We start from the raw sequence: 15,301 nt of genomic DNA, 5'->3' as shown, positions 1-15,301 counted from the left end.
AAAGACATTCACAAAGGATCTTTTCTGTTTGAGATCAAGTCTTCAGCTGGTCTCTCTAAGTCTTACTAGGACTCAGGGGAGGGTTTTATTTTTCTTTACAGATGGCAAGCTGGTAGTGGTATCAGAGCAGGATGTATCTACGGGCTCACATGTTACTTGGGCAAAGTATTACGCTGACAACATTAAAAAAATTCTTTGATCCCCAGTTCTGAAACAGGAGGATGAACTGACCTATGAGACTTTCACCACGTGGCACTTCTCCCTACAAAGCATTCTGTGCTTCTCTATGTATGACAGAATTCACCAGCTCCAAGCAAAATAACTCAAGAATACAGCAAGGCCCATGGATGAACAATGCTTTCTTTAATATTGGTTAAAGCACTAGATGGTGCCTTGTTCAAGTCTTACATACAGGTACATGGTGTAACACCTGGCTGATTCTCCAGAGAGAAAATGTATTCCTAGGTTACATTTAAAAAATTAACATTGACATTAAGAAAAAAAAAAAACATATTTCTTAAAAAAAACAATTTCAAGATTATCATTGAACTACAGCTGCAGTCCAGGAAGTTAAGTTTTACCATTGCCCTTTTTTAAGTATTAGGACATTTTGCTTTTTTGTTGAGTACTTAATACAATAAACTCTGAAACACTTAAAAAGGATAATGCATGCCAGATTTTCTTGTATTTTTCAGCTAGAGAATGTATTTCAATCTTTAAACATTCAGGATTCTGACAGTTTTATTTGCTACAACTACTTTTCTTTTAAACAACAATGTAAGATATAGTTTACGTTGCGGATTAGCAGTTCTGTGTGATCTGAAGGCAAAACGAACCACAAGTTAGGTAACATTAAAAATATTTTGTCGATATCTTCTGTATCAAAACTACTAATTTGCAATGCAGCTTGTCAGAGATATTACTGTCAGATGTTTCTGAATCACCAGTGTCTTTTCTGGAAGGAAAAACAATCACTGAAAAAAATTATGAGGTTTAAATTTGAACTAATTTATTAAGTCAAAGAGAAGTTACTACTGTTTGAAAGATTACTGTGGCAGAAAAGCATTCTACAAGAGATGAGGACAGGAAACAGTGCAGTAGATTCAAATCTACATGTATTTGTCTCATCATTAAAGACAAAACCTCGTTTTTTGGTGCATCCTGGAAAAACTATGGTCAGACTTTAGAACAGTGTGCATTAGTCAGGATCTCAAATGGAATCACCATCTGCTCCAAACTGAAGAGCCTGAAAGCTGCTTTTTATCATAGTGTGAGACCTAATCATCACCTTAATTAGGCCCACAGGTAAATGAAATTTAAAAAAAAAACCAAAACACCTTACATACTTAAAGCTTAAGTATGCCATGCCCTTTTGGTAAAATAGGAAGCTATACTGAGTAAACTGGAAAAAACCCAAAACAACTGCAGCATGTGCAGCATCACTGCACTAGAAACTTGGTCTATGTAAACTGGCTTTTGCATGTATTTAAATATTGATCCTCTGAGAGGCCTGCTTCAGTTAAAGCTGGTGTGAAGACATTATGTACTTATTGGAAGAGGGCCCAGGTAATAATTCCTTTCAGCCTGGAAGTAAAGTAAAACAAAGGAAAAAAACAAAACAAAATAAAACCCCCAAAACCCAATCAACCAAAAAAACAACAAAACAAAAAAACCCCACAAAACCAACCAAACAAACACACACCCAACTGCCACGTTAGGCAGGTTTATAGCAGGAAGTGCTGGGAGACTGGGAAGAATAGTTTCTTTCTGAGGAAGCTGTGTGACACTACGTAATACGTATAACTGGAAAAATTATACTGAAATTTGAACACAGCAAAACCCACTAGACTAGAAAAGTCTCTGCCTTCAAGCTGAGGACAGAGTAGCCTCATCTGCATTCCAGGAAAACGGTGCCTTTGTTTCAGCTGGAAGACAGCTTTCCTATGCCACATAATTCACTCAAATAAAGAGAGCGTTTTACTGTATTCTAGGAAGTCAACAACCACTTTTAAGTGTATCTAGTTCGTAGCTTGTTCAACTTTTAAAAACATTGTAGGAAGAATAGAGACTTCAGGAGACAAAACACTCTCACTGAAGTTGCTTCAGCTACTCTGGTAAAAATAAAAGTATCTGAATTTATCTGATGCCTATATTTAAGCATCAATCTACCTAACTTTAAACCAGGAAGTAAAAATGTCATTCTCTGGAAACCTGAACTGAAAATTGAGGAAATATCACACACTGTGCATTCAGACCTTGTTAAAGCACCAACACCAATAACCTGCAACTAACAGGCACACTTCATAGCTCATTGTAAAATCAAGCTATGGCTTCCAAAGCTTGAGGAGGCCATCTTCACTGTAAGTGGCAATCAGGTTCTGGTGGGGGTGATGAGCAATGCCAATGACATCCTTTTCATGAACCTAGAGAATAAGCAAAAAAGATGCATCAGGTGATAAACAGATTCAAGCCAAATATTCCCTTCAAACAAGAACTAGAGGAAAGCTGGACTGAGGTGTAACATGCTTCAGGCATACAGCAAAAGCAGAATAACATACTCCCCAATATTAAAATTCCAGTTGCAAACAATTTTTGTGACACAGCAGTTACTTTTTCTTGGGTGAGGGAAGGTTCAGTGAAGGTTTACATCCACTGAAATCCACGACATCTAAGTGTTCCCCATTATATTTAGACATGCAAGCTGGTATTCCTCTTCAGTTTAATGCAAGGCAAATTTAAGCCTGACAGCTTTAAATCCAATAGCTTGGTCAGATTCTTCATCAGCCAGAGCCCAGGTCAAGACATGCTCTAGTTCAAATAAGGTTGGTGGGTAAACATTTTTGTAACTTTTGTAATTAAAATGGTTCTAAAAAAAACTAAAGACATTGTACAGCCAAGAGTTCTGGTATGCGTTTGTTACCAATCACGGCTGACAGAGGTAAAAGATATCTTGGTACAAGACTTCTTATGGATTTCATAAGTAATGAACATTTAGATCATCTTCGTGTTTAGAATTCTGCAAAAGCTCAAAGATAAGAACTTACAGTCAGAGTTCTCTCCAGCTTGCCAGTCACTGTGCTAAAGCAATAGAGCACAAAATCTTCACCAACACAGTAGATCCATTCACCACGAGGTGAAAGTGCAGAGCAGACAAAGTCACCACCTTCTCTCTTACCAGAGCTGAAACTTCTTACAATCTGTAAAGATAACCCCCAAAAAATATTTGGTAGGATTAAACTGCAGCATATCATTACTATGTTCAGGGCAAAAATATTTAGTCAGTACTAGGTCTGTTTAGAACACAGGATGTCTCCATAGCTGCAACTGCTTTCTGCAAGTCAAGCTGTTCTATAAACTGGGTAGAGAATAGTTTGTCATGAAAGCAAACTGGATAAATCAGGTTTAAACCAAGACTAGTTATTAATTAGGTTTTGGGGATTCTTAAAATGACTGAGACTTGAAAGATCACATACTTGTCCTTGCATATTCATAATGACAACTGTATTCGATCTGTTGCAAACAACGAAGTGTTCTGGATTTTTAGGCAGCAGAATGACACTGTTCACAGTAATGTCTGTCCCAGCAGTGCTGCCAAGAGATTTGAAGGTGTTTGAGCACTCCGTCGTCTTCACATTCCAAACCTAGTATGAAAAATAAATGTAAAACAAATCAGCTTTAAAAAATTAAACAAAAATAAGATTATTCAGAATATAGGATTCAGATTTTTTAAGGCTCCTGAAGGAAAATATGAATTTCACAAATTGTAGTTTAAAGCAGATTTTTTAAAAAAATAATCACATCTATTTTGAAGTGTGGACACCAAGAACAATTTCACTACAACTGAACCAAAAGTGAATTTCCATTATCCAAATTCAGGCTGGCTCCCTTTCATTAACTGTATTCCCTGAGGGGCGAGTCCAGACTTCCTTTCTGGTTTTAGCTGGTATCTGTGAATATATGTGCAGCCTCTGCACATGCAATTTGCCTTACACAAGACAGACACAAAAATTGCTGAAAAAGCAAAGCCTGGTATCTGTGGGAGAGATGTCCCAGCTTACAGCTGCTTCAGCCTCAACACCAGGGTGTTCTAGCTGTTTAGAAACAGGAAATGGAACTGCCTGTTTAATATTTAAAATAAATTGTTAACCCATCATCTGTGGAATATTTTTGCTGTTTACATACTTGTACAATCAAAATGAGAGATACCACTTTTTTATGCTATTCCATGATTGGGGCAATCTAGCAAAGAGTGCAAGTTTGAAGTAATGCCCCATTTAATATGAGCAAAATCCATCACACTCTCCTGGGCCACATCTATAAACCAGATGTTTACCCACCCCCCATGCACTGCACTGATGCCCTACTTAATGTAGTTGTTTCTGTATTAATTCACTTATTAGTCAGTAATGCCCTTACACAATAATGCTTTACTACTCTTAACTACTACACACTGAGTAGTTCCACTCTTCGCTGAGACTAGAAGACAAACGTATCACTTCTACAGTTTCATTTATGCTAGATTACCTATCTTACACGGCAAGGGACCCCTAAGCACCAAAAAACCAAACAGGTGTCCAACACAGTAAGCAGGAAAATGCCTTTATTTCAGACAAGGGAATCCCCACATTCTAGGGCAAGAGCTGTCACGGTCAATTCTATTTATAGAATAAAGCAGTAAGAGGCAGGCAAGTATCGCACTTATGTCCTCCTTTCACAAATACAGCAGAAACAGGCTCTGCAGCGGTTTGTAAGCACAGTATGAAACTTCATCAGTTCTTATTTACAGCAAAGGTCACAAGCAGAAAGACTTATTATTGCAGATAACCCCAAGTCCTTCTGCAGTGACTGCAGCAGTTATAACAAACCAGCTATAACATGCAAACAGTCTGAATGTCTTACTTACAAAGCATAAACGCTATCTTACCTTCACTGTGCCATCAGAGGATGCACTGATAATATAGTGTCCATCCTGGGTAAAAGTAGCTTCATTGACGAAGGAAGAATGACCACGGAATTCCTTTAAAGTTTTCCCAGATTTTAAACCATGAATCCTGTCAAACAGAGGTCACAACTGAGTGCACAACTGAGGTAGTCTGAACCACCCTATGGCTTCACCATATTCTACATCTGAGATACCTTTGATAGGCAACAATAGAAAGTGCTAAAAATCCGAAAGTCGTAAGCCTTTATCACAAGCCCCTTTCATCAAAGACATGATACATTCCTGTTAAAAGCTTAGGGAAATACCAACAACCTTCATTCTCAAGGACCTGTATGCAATATACACGGTATATATTAGAAGACGGAGCTATGAAAGGGAAAATGAAGCAGCTGACAAAACAAAAATTACATAGTTAAGTTTCGAAGTCTCTAGTCCAACACACTCAACTTTAAGTGAGGTCAGCTTGCTCAGGGCCTTGACTAAGGCCTTGTCCAGTCAAGTTAAGAAAGATTCTTCCCTGAAACCAGCCAGAATTTTTATCTTTTGCAAGCTGTTGCCATTGCCTCTTACTGTGCAACTCTGAGAAGTTTGCTCAGTCATCTAAAAGGAAATTATATTGCTAATCTGCATCAGCCTTAAATTGTAGTACCTACTGGCTACAGAAATATGGTTTTCAAGCAGAAGTCTGAAGCCTTGAGAATGAAATTCCTTATTCTGTTTGAAGCCTGCTGTCCTCAATTCAACATCCAACCTTACATAATTTCAAATAAAATGCTTATGCTATAGTTCATATGTATCAGGATTTAAACAGATTAACATTTCTCATTCAGAGGTTTTGTAATGCCTGTTCACTGTGCAGTTGCCTCTAGATGCACACATTTCTTCATTTCATCTAAAGCAGTACCATTGGTACCACTGGGTTTTACAGTACAGGCAAAAGCCTAAAACTATTAAACATATTACATAATCCCGTTCTATTAAACATAAAATATATACAGTCATCACGCACTGGATCAATCTGATTCACAATATAAGTGCCACATCCTGCAACTCAATTTTGAAAGAGACAGATGAGGAATTTGGAAACCTTGACAAACCAGACAGATTGAGAGAAACCTCATGATATTGAGAACAAATTGTTGCAGAACCACCTCTGGCATGAGAATCAACTGGGGGGCTGACTGCCTGCAGAGAAGGTCTGCAGCAAGGGACCTGGCCAACCTTGCAGAAAACAAACTGAAAGCCAGCAGCATGCTGTGGCACTGGGGAAACACAGCCACACCCCACATGCACTAGGAGAGCACAGTCTGCAGACCAAGGTTCACCCCCACTTGACAGAGGTGTAGCCACCTCTGGAGGAACATGTCCAGTTTTGGGCCCCCACTAAGGGGCCACCAAGATGGCCAGAGCACTGGATCACATGATGCATGAGGAGAAGCTGAGAGGGCTGGGTGTGTTCAGCCCAGAGAAGTGAAGTTCAGGAGCATCCAAATGCTGTCTTCCTTGCAGACAAAAGTTAAACAAATTATTAAATCAGAATAATCCCAAAGGACAGTAACAGTGAACTAGACATGATCTAAGCTGCTTTCATCGGTAGCAAAGTGCCTGCACGGCAACAGAAGAGCTTTGTTGCAAACCAAATCTATCCAGCAGAGAGCAAATTCCACTCAGTAACAAGACACGAAATAGGTGCAGGATCAGAACTGCTACACTACAGAAATGTTAAGCAACACCTTCCAGATGCTAAGAGCTGCAGGAACAAGGGTTGGATGAGGTTGTTTCCCATCTGGTAACTTATGTTAGAACAGAGTTTGTGTATTTTTGTGATTATTTGCTAGTATTAAAAGTTACAGTTGACTTTAATTCTTGCTTTTATTCACCCTGCAATGATTCTTTAAATAAAAAAACTTTAAAAAAGGGTATCTAAATCCTTATTAAACACCTGAAAAATTGTAACTATTTGGTTAATATCACTAACAAATTTTTACAGAATACATGGAGTCAGATTCTTCTCAGAGGTGCACTGCTAAAGGACAAGAGGCAAAGGGCACAAGTGACAAAGGAAAAAATACAAACCAAAACAAAACGTCTTTAGGTCCAAACAGGATTTTCTCTGAGAGGGTTGTACAGCCCTAGGACAGATGCCAAGAAGACCAGTAGGGTCTCCACCCATGGACATTTTGAGAACTCAGCTGGACAAGGCCTTGAGCAAGTTGTCCTAACTGAAAGGTTGGTTGTGCTTTGAGAAGCATATTGGACTAGAGACCTCTAGAGGTACCTTCTAAATTGAACTATTTTATAATTTATGCCTAGTCTACCTCACACAGATTGCACAGACATTTGAACCTTCTTCGAACACAGATGCAAGCCTAATCACCTTCATACCTGTCACACAACAATCCACTGCTTTATCACGTCATTGCTTAACAAATCACCTGCACACCAGGTATGCTGCAGTAACTGTATGCATGTAAGTTAGCATGTGGAAAGCATCGGGTAATGCCAAGTTTGTTCAGTTTAGCCCAGCCACATTAAGAGGGATGTACTTCCTTGGATTTTCTGCAGATAGACCTTATATCCAACTGCTGTAACTGCACTGACAATCAACTTGCTAAACTAGTGTAGTGTAGTTAAACTGGATTGCGCATCAAAGTGACTCCAAAGTTTGTAGAAAGACTCAACTCCCATTCCTGGGTTCCCAAGAACTCAGCTTGTGGGCCTTTTACATCATGAAGTTTCACTGCCCACAAAGAATGTCACAGACATTGGGAAATTGAACTACATAGACAGGTTAAAAAAACCCCACAGCTCATATCCCAAGATAGTGCTGGTGCTACAGAAGCAAGGGATGGTTTGCATGAGAGATGGAAAGAATTCCTATGCCCAAAACCAGAACTGCATAGACAGCCTGGAAAAATAATTATCTTCTGAGAGTTAAGAGAAAAATGATCTTGTCTCTATGGCTCTTTTTCATCCCTGATAAAAGTTTTTTTCTCTTGCCAGCATAAATACATAAACCACATGGCCACACAGTTTTTCTCTAACAGAGATTCCAAAACAGCAGTACATGTCAGAGAATCACAGAATAACTTAGGCTGGAAGAGATCACAGAAGACCTCTGTTCTACTGCTCTCCTCAAAGCAACTTCAACTTTCAAGTCACTCATGATCTTTTTCAGTTTAGCTTTGAAACTCTTCAAGGGTTGAGATTCCCACCCAGCCTGACCTAACTCTCTCAGCATTGTCCAAGCACTGCTTCTTTCTCAAGGGGGGGGAAAAAACAAAACAAAACAAACAAAAAAAAGGGAAGTTTTTCACTACCTGCAGGTTGTCCCATGTAGGAACTGTGCACTTGAGAAGAGTCTGGCATTGTCTTACTTATGACTACCTCTAGATAAGGCAACTAGGTCTCTTCTCTTTCTCTAGGTCAGTCAGGCCCAGCTCTCTCAGCCTTCCCTTATACATCATGTACATCTGAAGAGATGGATCAAAAAACAGCACCCTGAAGCATGGGAAAGGCTGTACTGCCATTTCCAGATACAAACTGCAACTCCTGCTCCTGAAGCTCTCAGGGTCTATCAGCCTGTCTGTCTTCCAGGATTGGATCACTAGTATCCCATGTCAGACTGCTGGAAAGAACAGATGCCCAGAAAACATTTCATTTGAGTCCTCCTTCTCTTGTTCCCACTCTAAAGGGAGTTCTCTGGATCCAAGAGAGATAGAGGGGTGAATCTGGAGGCTGGGATTACAGAGATGGATTCAGGGTGTGAGCTGGGACAACAATCCTTTTATGATAAGGGCTGGCAATGCCTGATTTAGGGAGCAGCAACATGATGCAAGTGATTGTCCCCAAATGTGTAGGGTTGCACTTTATCTCCTCTAACCCACATACAGCTCACAGGGACACAGAGACCCTTATTCAAGCCCACAGGAGAGTCATGACTATTGCTGAGATTCCCAATCACTTAAGGACTTTTGGAAATTTTACTCTATTTAGCAACTATCAGAAGGAAGCAGAGAAGATGCACGAAAATACTTCAGGCTACTCTCAGAGGATTTCTTTAGATCATAGAAAAAAGAAGAGCCCATGACACTGCTTCACGAGGAAAATAAACTGGATGGAACCAACTACTGTTACATCACCTCTTAAAGCTAGTGAGTATAATTTTGGGGCCAGTCCTGTTTAACATCTTTATTGATGATCTAGATGAGGGGATCGAGTGCACCGTCAGTAAGTTTGCAGACGACACCAAGTTGGGTGGGAGTGTTGATCTGCTCAAGGGTAGGGAGGCTCTGCAGAGAGACCTGGACAGGCTGGAGCGATGGGCTAAGGCCAACTGGAGGAGTTTCAATAAGGCCAAATGCCGGGTGCTGCACTTGGGCCACAACAACCCCCAGCAGCGCTACAGGCCTGGGGAGGAGTGGCTGGAGAGCTGCCAGTCAGAGAGGGACCTGGGGGTGTTGACTGACAGCTGGCTGAACAGGAGCCAGCAGTGTGCCCAGGTGGCCAAGAAGGCCAATGGCATCCTGGCTTGTATCAGAAATAGCGTGGCCAGCAGGGACAGGGAAGTGATCTTACCCCTGTACTTGGCACTGATGAGGCCACACCTTGATATCTGTGTTCAGTTTTGGGCCCCTCACTACAAAAAGGACATTGAATTACTCGAGCGTGTCCAAAGAAGGGCAACGAAGCTGGTGCAGGGTCTGGAGCACATGTCGTACGAGGAACGGCTGAGGGAACTGGGGTTGTTTAGTCTGGAGAAGAGGAGGCTGAGGGGAGACCTCATCACCCTCTACAACTACCTGAAAGGAGGTTGCAGAGAGCTGGGGACGAGCCTCTTTAACCAAGTAATGAGCGATAGGACAAGAGGTAATGGCCTCAAGTTGCACCAGGGAAGGTTTAGACTGGATATTAGGAAGCATTTCTTTACAGAACGGGTTGTTAGGCGTTGGAATGGGCTGCCCAGGGAGGTGGTGGAGTCCCCATCCCTGGAGGTGTTTAAGAGTTGGGTTGACATAGCGCTGAGGGATATGGTGTAGTTGAGAATGGTCAATGTTAGGTTAATGGCTGGACTAGATGATCTTCAAGGTCTTTTCCAATCGAGATGATTCTGTGATTACGCTGTTTCAAAAAATGTCATCATCCTGTTACCCTCAGGATCTTTTTTACCCTAAGCTTATTATAAAAAATGTTATTTTTGAAGGTTGACACAACTGTTTCTTAAGCTTGGAGTCTCCCAGAAAGAAAACACACAATGTCAATATAAATGACAATACATCAGAAGTAGTACTTGGCCCCTAGCCCTGGAATAATGCAAGTTAAGCAAAGTGAAAGGTGAAACTTTCAAACTATTCCTTTCCAACCCTTCACAATCATTCTGTCCTATTAGTATTAAAACTCAGTGCAAAAGGATCAAATCCCAGGTCAAATGAATCTATATTCAAAAGTTTAAGTAGTTAAACTTAAGTAGTTAATGTGAAAATTTTGTTTTCTTTCCTCCTTGCACTGTAGCTCACACATTCTCAGTTTACTTACCTGATTGTCTGATCAAAAGAAGCACTAAGAATTTGGCTGCTGTCTTTAGAGAAACTGAGGCATGTAACACCTTTACTGTGTGCTCGTTCAAACCTTCTCAGACACTGTCCACTCTGGATTTTCCACACCTGGAAAGGAAACAGCACATGAAATAAGAGAAGGTTACTTTGTTACGAGATCACAGAACCTTAAATATCAGAGCAAATACGTATCTGTTTCTGAGCCATGCTAAACTTCATTACTTTTCATATGGAATTGCAACATTACTGCTATTGCAAGTGAAACTTTCTAGTCACCACCTCTACCAAGGTACTATACAAAAAGATTTGTACCTTGATCTTTCCATCTTGTGCTCCGGTTGCTAGCATTTCTGTATCTCTACTGAAGCACATGCACAGCACTGCATCATCCATCATCATAAAATTATCTTGTGCCTGGTACTTCAGATCCTAAATGAAAGCAGAAGATTCACCAGGCAAAATAGTGAATTCATTGAAACATATTTTAAGGCAAAGCGCAAAAGTACTAGCAGTTTTAGCTTCAGTTATATTTTATAACCTATCATCAAGCAGACCTCACAGCCTTATAATAAAAGGGAAATGCTACTGTCACCATTTTAGAGGCAACAATGATCCAGAATGGTAAAAAAAAATGTTATTGCAGATGGAAGTCTATGACAAACCAGACAACTAAACCCATGTAAAGATTCCAGACCAATATTTGAATCGCCCAAGCAGACACCCTTTTCTGATTGACAGTCCCTGAGAAACAAAAACAAAGTTTAATCTCAAAGAATAAATAAAACAAGGTGCTCTGGCCAATGAATGATCTGTGTGAAATAAGGCGCAATTTACCTTCCTAATCTTTCCAGTAGTGAAGTTCCATACTTCAATGAAACCATCAACAGAGCCAGTAACCAGATACTGCCCATCCGGGGAAAACCGAGCACACTCTACGTGCGACTTCTGCCCAAACTGTTTTACAGGAAAATATGGATTAAGCATAATTATAAAATTTTTTTAAAAGGCAATTTAAAAGCAGCAATTCATTAAAACATACCTGTAGTCTCATTTTGGTGGCAAAAATACAGTAATTTCTAGAGGTGTGCATTCACAAATTTAAAGGTAATGTACAAAAACCCCTGTCAATACCTACATACTAGCACTTCAAAACCAACCAAACAAAAAACCCCATCCTTTTGATCTCGTAATATCTGTGAAACATACATCAAACACTGCATGCCTACAGCAGTTGGGTTGGTTGTCTTCATCTTTTTTTGTTTTGTAGTGAATTGCATATGTTAACACCTTTCCAGAACCCAATATATATCCCTAGCTGACTTCAGAAATCTCTGAAGTAGTGCAAGTTGCTTCACTTGGAATGGTGTTTCTCCAGTGAAATTTTCACAGAGACTGTTGGGGAAACTGCCTATTCCACACTGTGAGTGCTGCAGGACAACTGTGTCAAATCCATATGATAAAATCCTTAAAAAGTCGACTTGGTACATAGTATTTCATGATCAAAACTTAAGTGGTTCACAAAAGCTAATATGACGCACAGAAGTTTAAGACACAAGTATTTAGTTGCACAAATAAAGAAGGGGACTAAGCAAACCACTTCTGAAAACTGAATGATTCTGAACTGTTAAGTTAAAGAAACAATTAATACATTTATCATATTCACAAATACTGTGAGCACCTTATCTTGTTAAGGGACCTCATTTCAGACACTCACGAAAAGTCTCCCAATGAGATAAAGCATGGAGAAGAAGGATTTAAAAAAAAAAAAAAAAAAAAGGGAGAGGGAGAAAGGGAAATTATTTACAAAAAAGGGAAGAGAATTCAGAAGGTTTACTCTTATCTCCTAACATAAAGCACAGGAAGGAACCAACAGCAGTATCACACACAAAAGGAAACACAACATCACCTTAATATGTCTGCTCAGCTGTGTGGGAAACTTTTCTTCTTCTACATCTTTCACAGCTGCTTTGCCTCTGAACAAGTCAATTGTCATACCAGGAGGAAGCAGTCCCTGATGCTGCTGCCATTTCAGTGCCTTTTGAGGAGTTGAAAAGCATACTGTTAGTTATCAGTTAATATATATCTTCCTCATCAAAGCTTGCCTCTAATTAACACAATACAGCAATAGTTTTCTGTACCCTTACAAATTGTACACCCGTACAACTTGCGACAAATGCACTGCAAACAATTACTTCCCAGTCCAGTGGTATTTCTCACTGTCCTATTCTGCTTGATTGGAAAATTAAGTGGTCATAGTGTTCAAATTAAATTGATGTTCTTTTTCTTCCCCTAATGAGTCTCTCTTTTGCCTGTGAGCATAATTGGTGAATCATCCGTCCCTGTCCTTATCTCAATTCCTTATCTCTAGTCTTTTGTTGTGTTTTCTCCTCCCCATCCCTGAGCAAGGGCCTGCGTGGGGCTCAGTTGCTCTCTGGGCTCAAACCATAACAAAGTGCAAAAACAGAAACAGTGTGTTAGTATGTACTTTGAAAATAATCTTCCCTATGTGCTGAGTATTTATTCTACAGAATAAATCTACCATTGGAGTAGGGTTAACGGTTGGACTAGATGATCTTCAAGGTCCTTTCCAACCTAGATGATTCTGTGATTCTGTGACTCTTCCTACAACCACTAAATTCTTGCCACACAAAGGAAATACCATTTGTAACTATACCACATGTAAGTGTGCAGTATTTAAGCTTTACTTTTATAGAGTTAGAGAATCAACTACATCATAGTCAGTTTTATGCAGCAAAGATCTACAGAAACTGACACAGTTGAAATATTTTTCAAGAATTACCTGTCCCAACAACGCCATAAGACGAGATGGAGGAACCACGCTGACTTCTCCAGCTAAAGCTTGTGCAATGGCCGCTCTCCGCTTCTCTTTGCTACTTCCATCTGGGTATGCCTAGAGAGGTTATGTTTATGAAGTGATTCTTCTAAACTCTTTTTCATAAAAACATTAATTGCTCTGCATTGAAGTCCCTTCCAGACTAATTTTCTATTAAGCCTTAAAAACAGCCCTTCTTTTTAACACCAACTCTTAAAACATTTGGGATATACTTTCACCAAAAATGTCAGACTGACATAGTCAGAAATAATGCCCTATTATTACTGTTATTACACAATGCCAATTTTATTTGCAAAATGTACATTTTCTTCTGCATATATAAGACAGAAAAGGCACAGATGTCATTCTGTGGCAGGATACAGGTATAAATCCCCAAACTGTCACCTGCAGTATACTTTAAAACCACTGCTCTGCTGCCTCATGATCAAGTGTTACACATAATTTCCCAAACACTTAATATAATGTATAAAATGATTAAACTGGGAAGCTGCAAATTCTCACTCCCGGAACAGAAAAGAAAAGATGTCATAAGCCATTAGGAACTTGGACCTGGGCTAAGGGTCATGCAAGACAGCATCGTGAGGTCTCTAAGAAGAGTGTAACATACCTCACGAGGATCAAAGTAAGACCTGGCCAGAAGGTTTTCGAGGTGGATGTACCGCTCTGGCTGAGTTTGTTTTAGCATGATCATGGGATCTGTTTGTCTCAGGAGAGACCTGGCAGCACCTAGTTCCCGGAGCTCAATCAACTCCAGCACAACCTGCATCAAGAGACAAACATCTGCATCAGCAAAACCTAAGTGGAAGACACCAGAGAGGGGCTTCCTTCCACCCAGAGCAGAAGAGGCCATACACAGCCCGTGCTCACTGACCTGCTCGTAGAGATCAATGAGGGTCTTGTCGGGCAGCTTCAGCGACTGTATGGCTTGCAACACTGTGTCCCAGTGCCCGCTGTTGATGTCAGCCACAAAGCTCTCAATACTGTCCACAGTGTTGAGGGACACAGTAGTTTCCTCTTGAAGGGTGGCGAGGGCTCGGTGGAGGCTGTTCTCCTTCAGGTACTGCATGATCAGCCGGATCACGCTGCCGGGAAACCGCGCGCAGTCACGGCACCGGCCTCACGGGCTACCCTTCCCCGCGGTCCTCCCAGCCGCCGCAGCCCCCTCCCGCCCGGGTGCCCATCCGTGGCGGAGCGGGCGCCGCAGCCGTGACCACCCTCACGTCCCCCGATCACCCACGGGACAGCCTCCCCTCGGCCACGCCGCCCCACAACGGCTCCCGCGTCGGCCCGGCTCCACCGTCCTCTCCCGGCACTGGGGCCGACACCAGGACCGAGACCGGAACCGGAACCGGGAGCGGGACCGGGACCGAGACCGGGACCCCTCCCCGTCACCGGGACCGAGACCGGGACCGAGACCGAGACCGGGCCCGGGCCCGGGCCCGAGATCGAGACCGAGACCCCTCCCCGCCACCGGGACCCCCTCCCCACCACCGGGATCGGGACCGGCACCCCCTCCCCGCCACCGGGATCGGGATCGCGACCGGCACCCCTGCCCGCCGCCACCTCACGTACTCGGAGGACTCGATTTCAATCGACATCTTGAACCCCCGCCACCGCTCACGAAATGCCCCCCGCCACCTCCTCCACGACTTCCGGTCGGACGCTCCGCTGCTTCCGGGCCGCGCCGCGCCGCGCGGGACCGCCCCCCCCGCTCGGTACGTACTGGGGGCGGAGCTGGCGGCGGGCATGCGCACCGGGACAGCCGCACGCCAGGGCGGCGGGGCGGGCGGGGCGCCCCCTGGCGGGGACAGCCCGTCACAGCGGGGGCTGCTGGGGCCTGCGGAGGGGGAGGGGACGCCGGGTCGGCCCGAGGGCGCCCGGTGCCGCCGGGCCCGAGCTGGGCCTAGCCGGTGCGCCCGGGGTGGCGGGGCCTGGGGCCCGCGGGCCCGC

The 15,301-nt window shown here is 42.4% G+C and overlaps 1 protein-coding gene across 1 annotated transcript; it reads right to left on the bottom strand.

Annotated features, from left to right (window-relative positions):
* Positions 1-344: 344 nt before the first annotated feature.
* Positions 345-15,033, bottom strand: SMU1 (SMU1 DNA replication regulator and spliceosomal factor). The gene is made up of 12 exons (XM_074812295.1): positions 14,924-15,033; positions 14,223-14,433; positions 13,959-14,111; positions 13,298-13,408; positions 12,404-12,532; positions 11,332-11,451; positions 10,810-10,926; positions 10,478-10,605; positions 4,925-5,051; positions 3,474-3,641; positions 3,045-3,197; positions 345-2,423 (listed from the first exon to the last, which is right to left on the bottom strand). Exons 1-12 carry the CDS (start codon positions 14,947-14,949, stop codon positions 2,325-2,327), a joined length of 1,542 nt encoding a protein of 513 aa, XP_074668396.1. The 5' UTR covers positions 14,950-15,033; the 3' UTR covers positions 345-2,324.
* Between the last annotated feature and the right edge of the window lie 268 nt (positions 15,034-15,301).

This window comes from Strix aluco, chromosome Z (assembly GCF_031877795.1).
Source record: "Strix aluco isolate bStrAlu1 chromosome Z, bStrAlu1.hap1, whole genome shotgun sequence".
Classification (NCBI taxonomy): Eukaryota; Metazoa; Chordata; class Aves; order Strigiformes; family Strigidae; genus Strix; species Strix aluco.
Note: the sequence above shows the minus strand (reverse complement) of the source record. Positions and strands in the feature narration are given on the sequence as shown.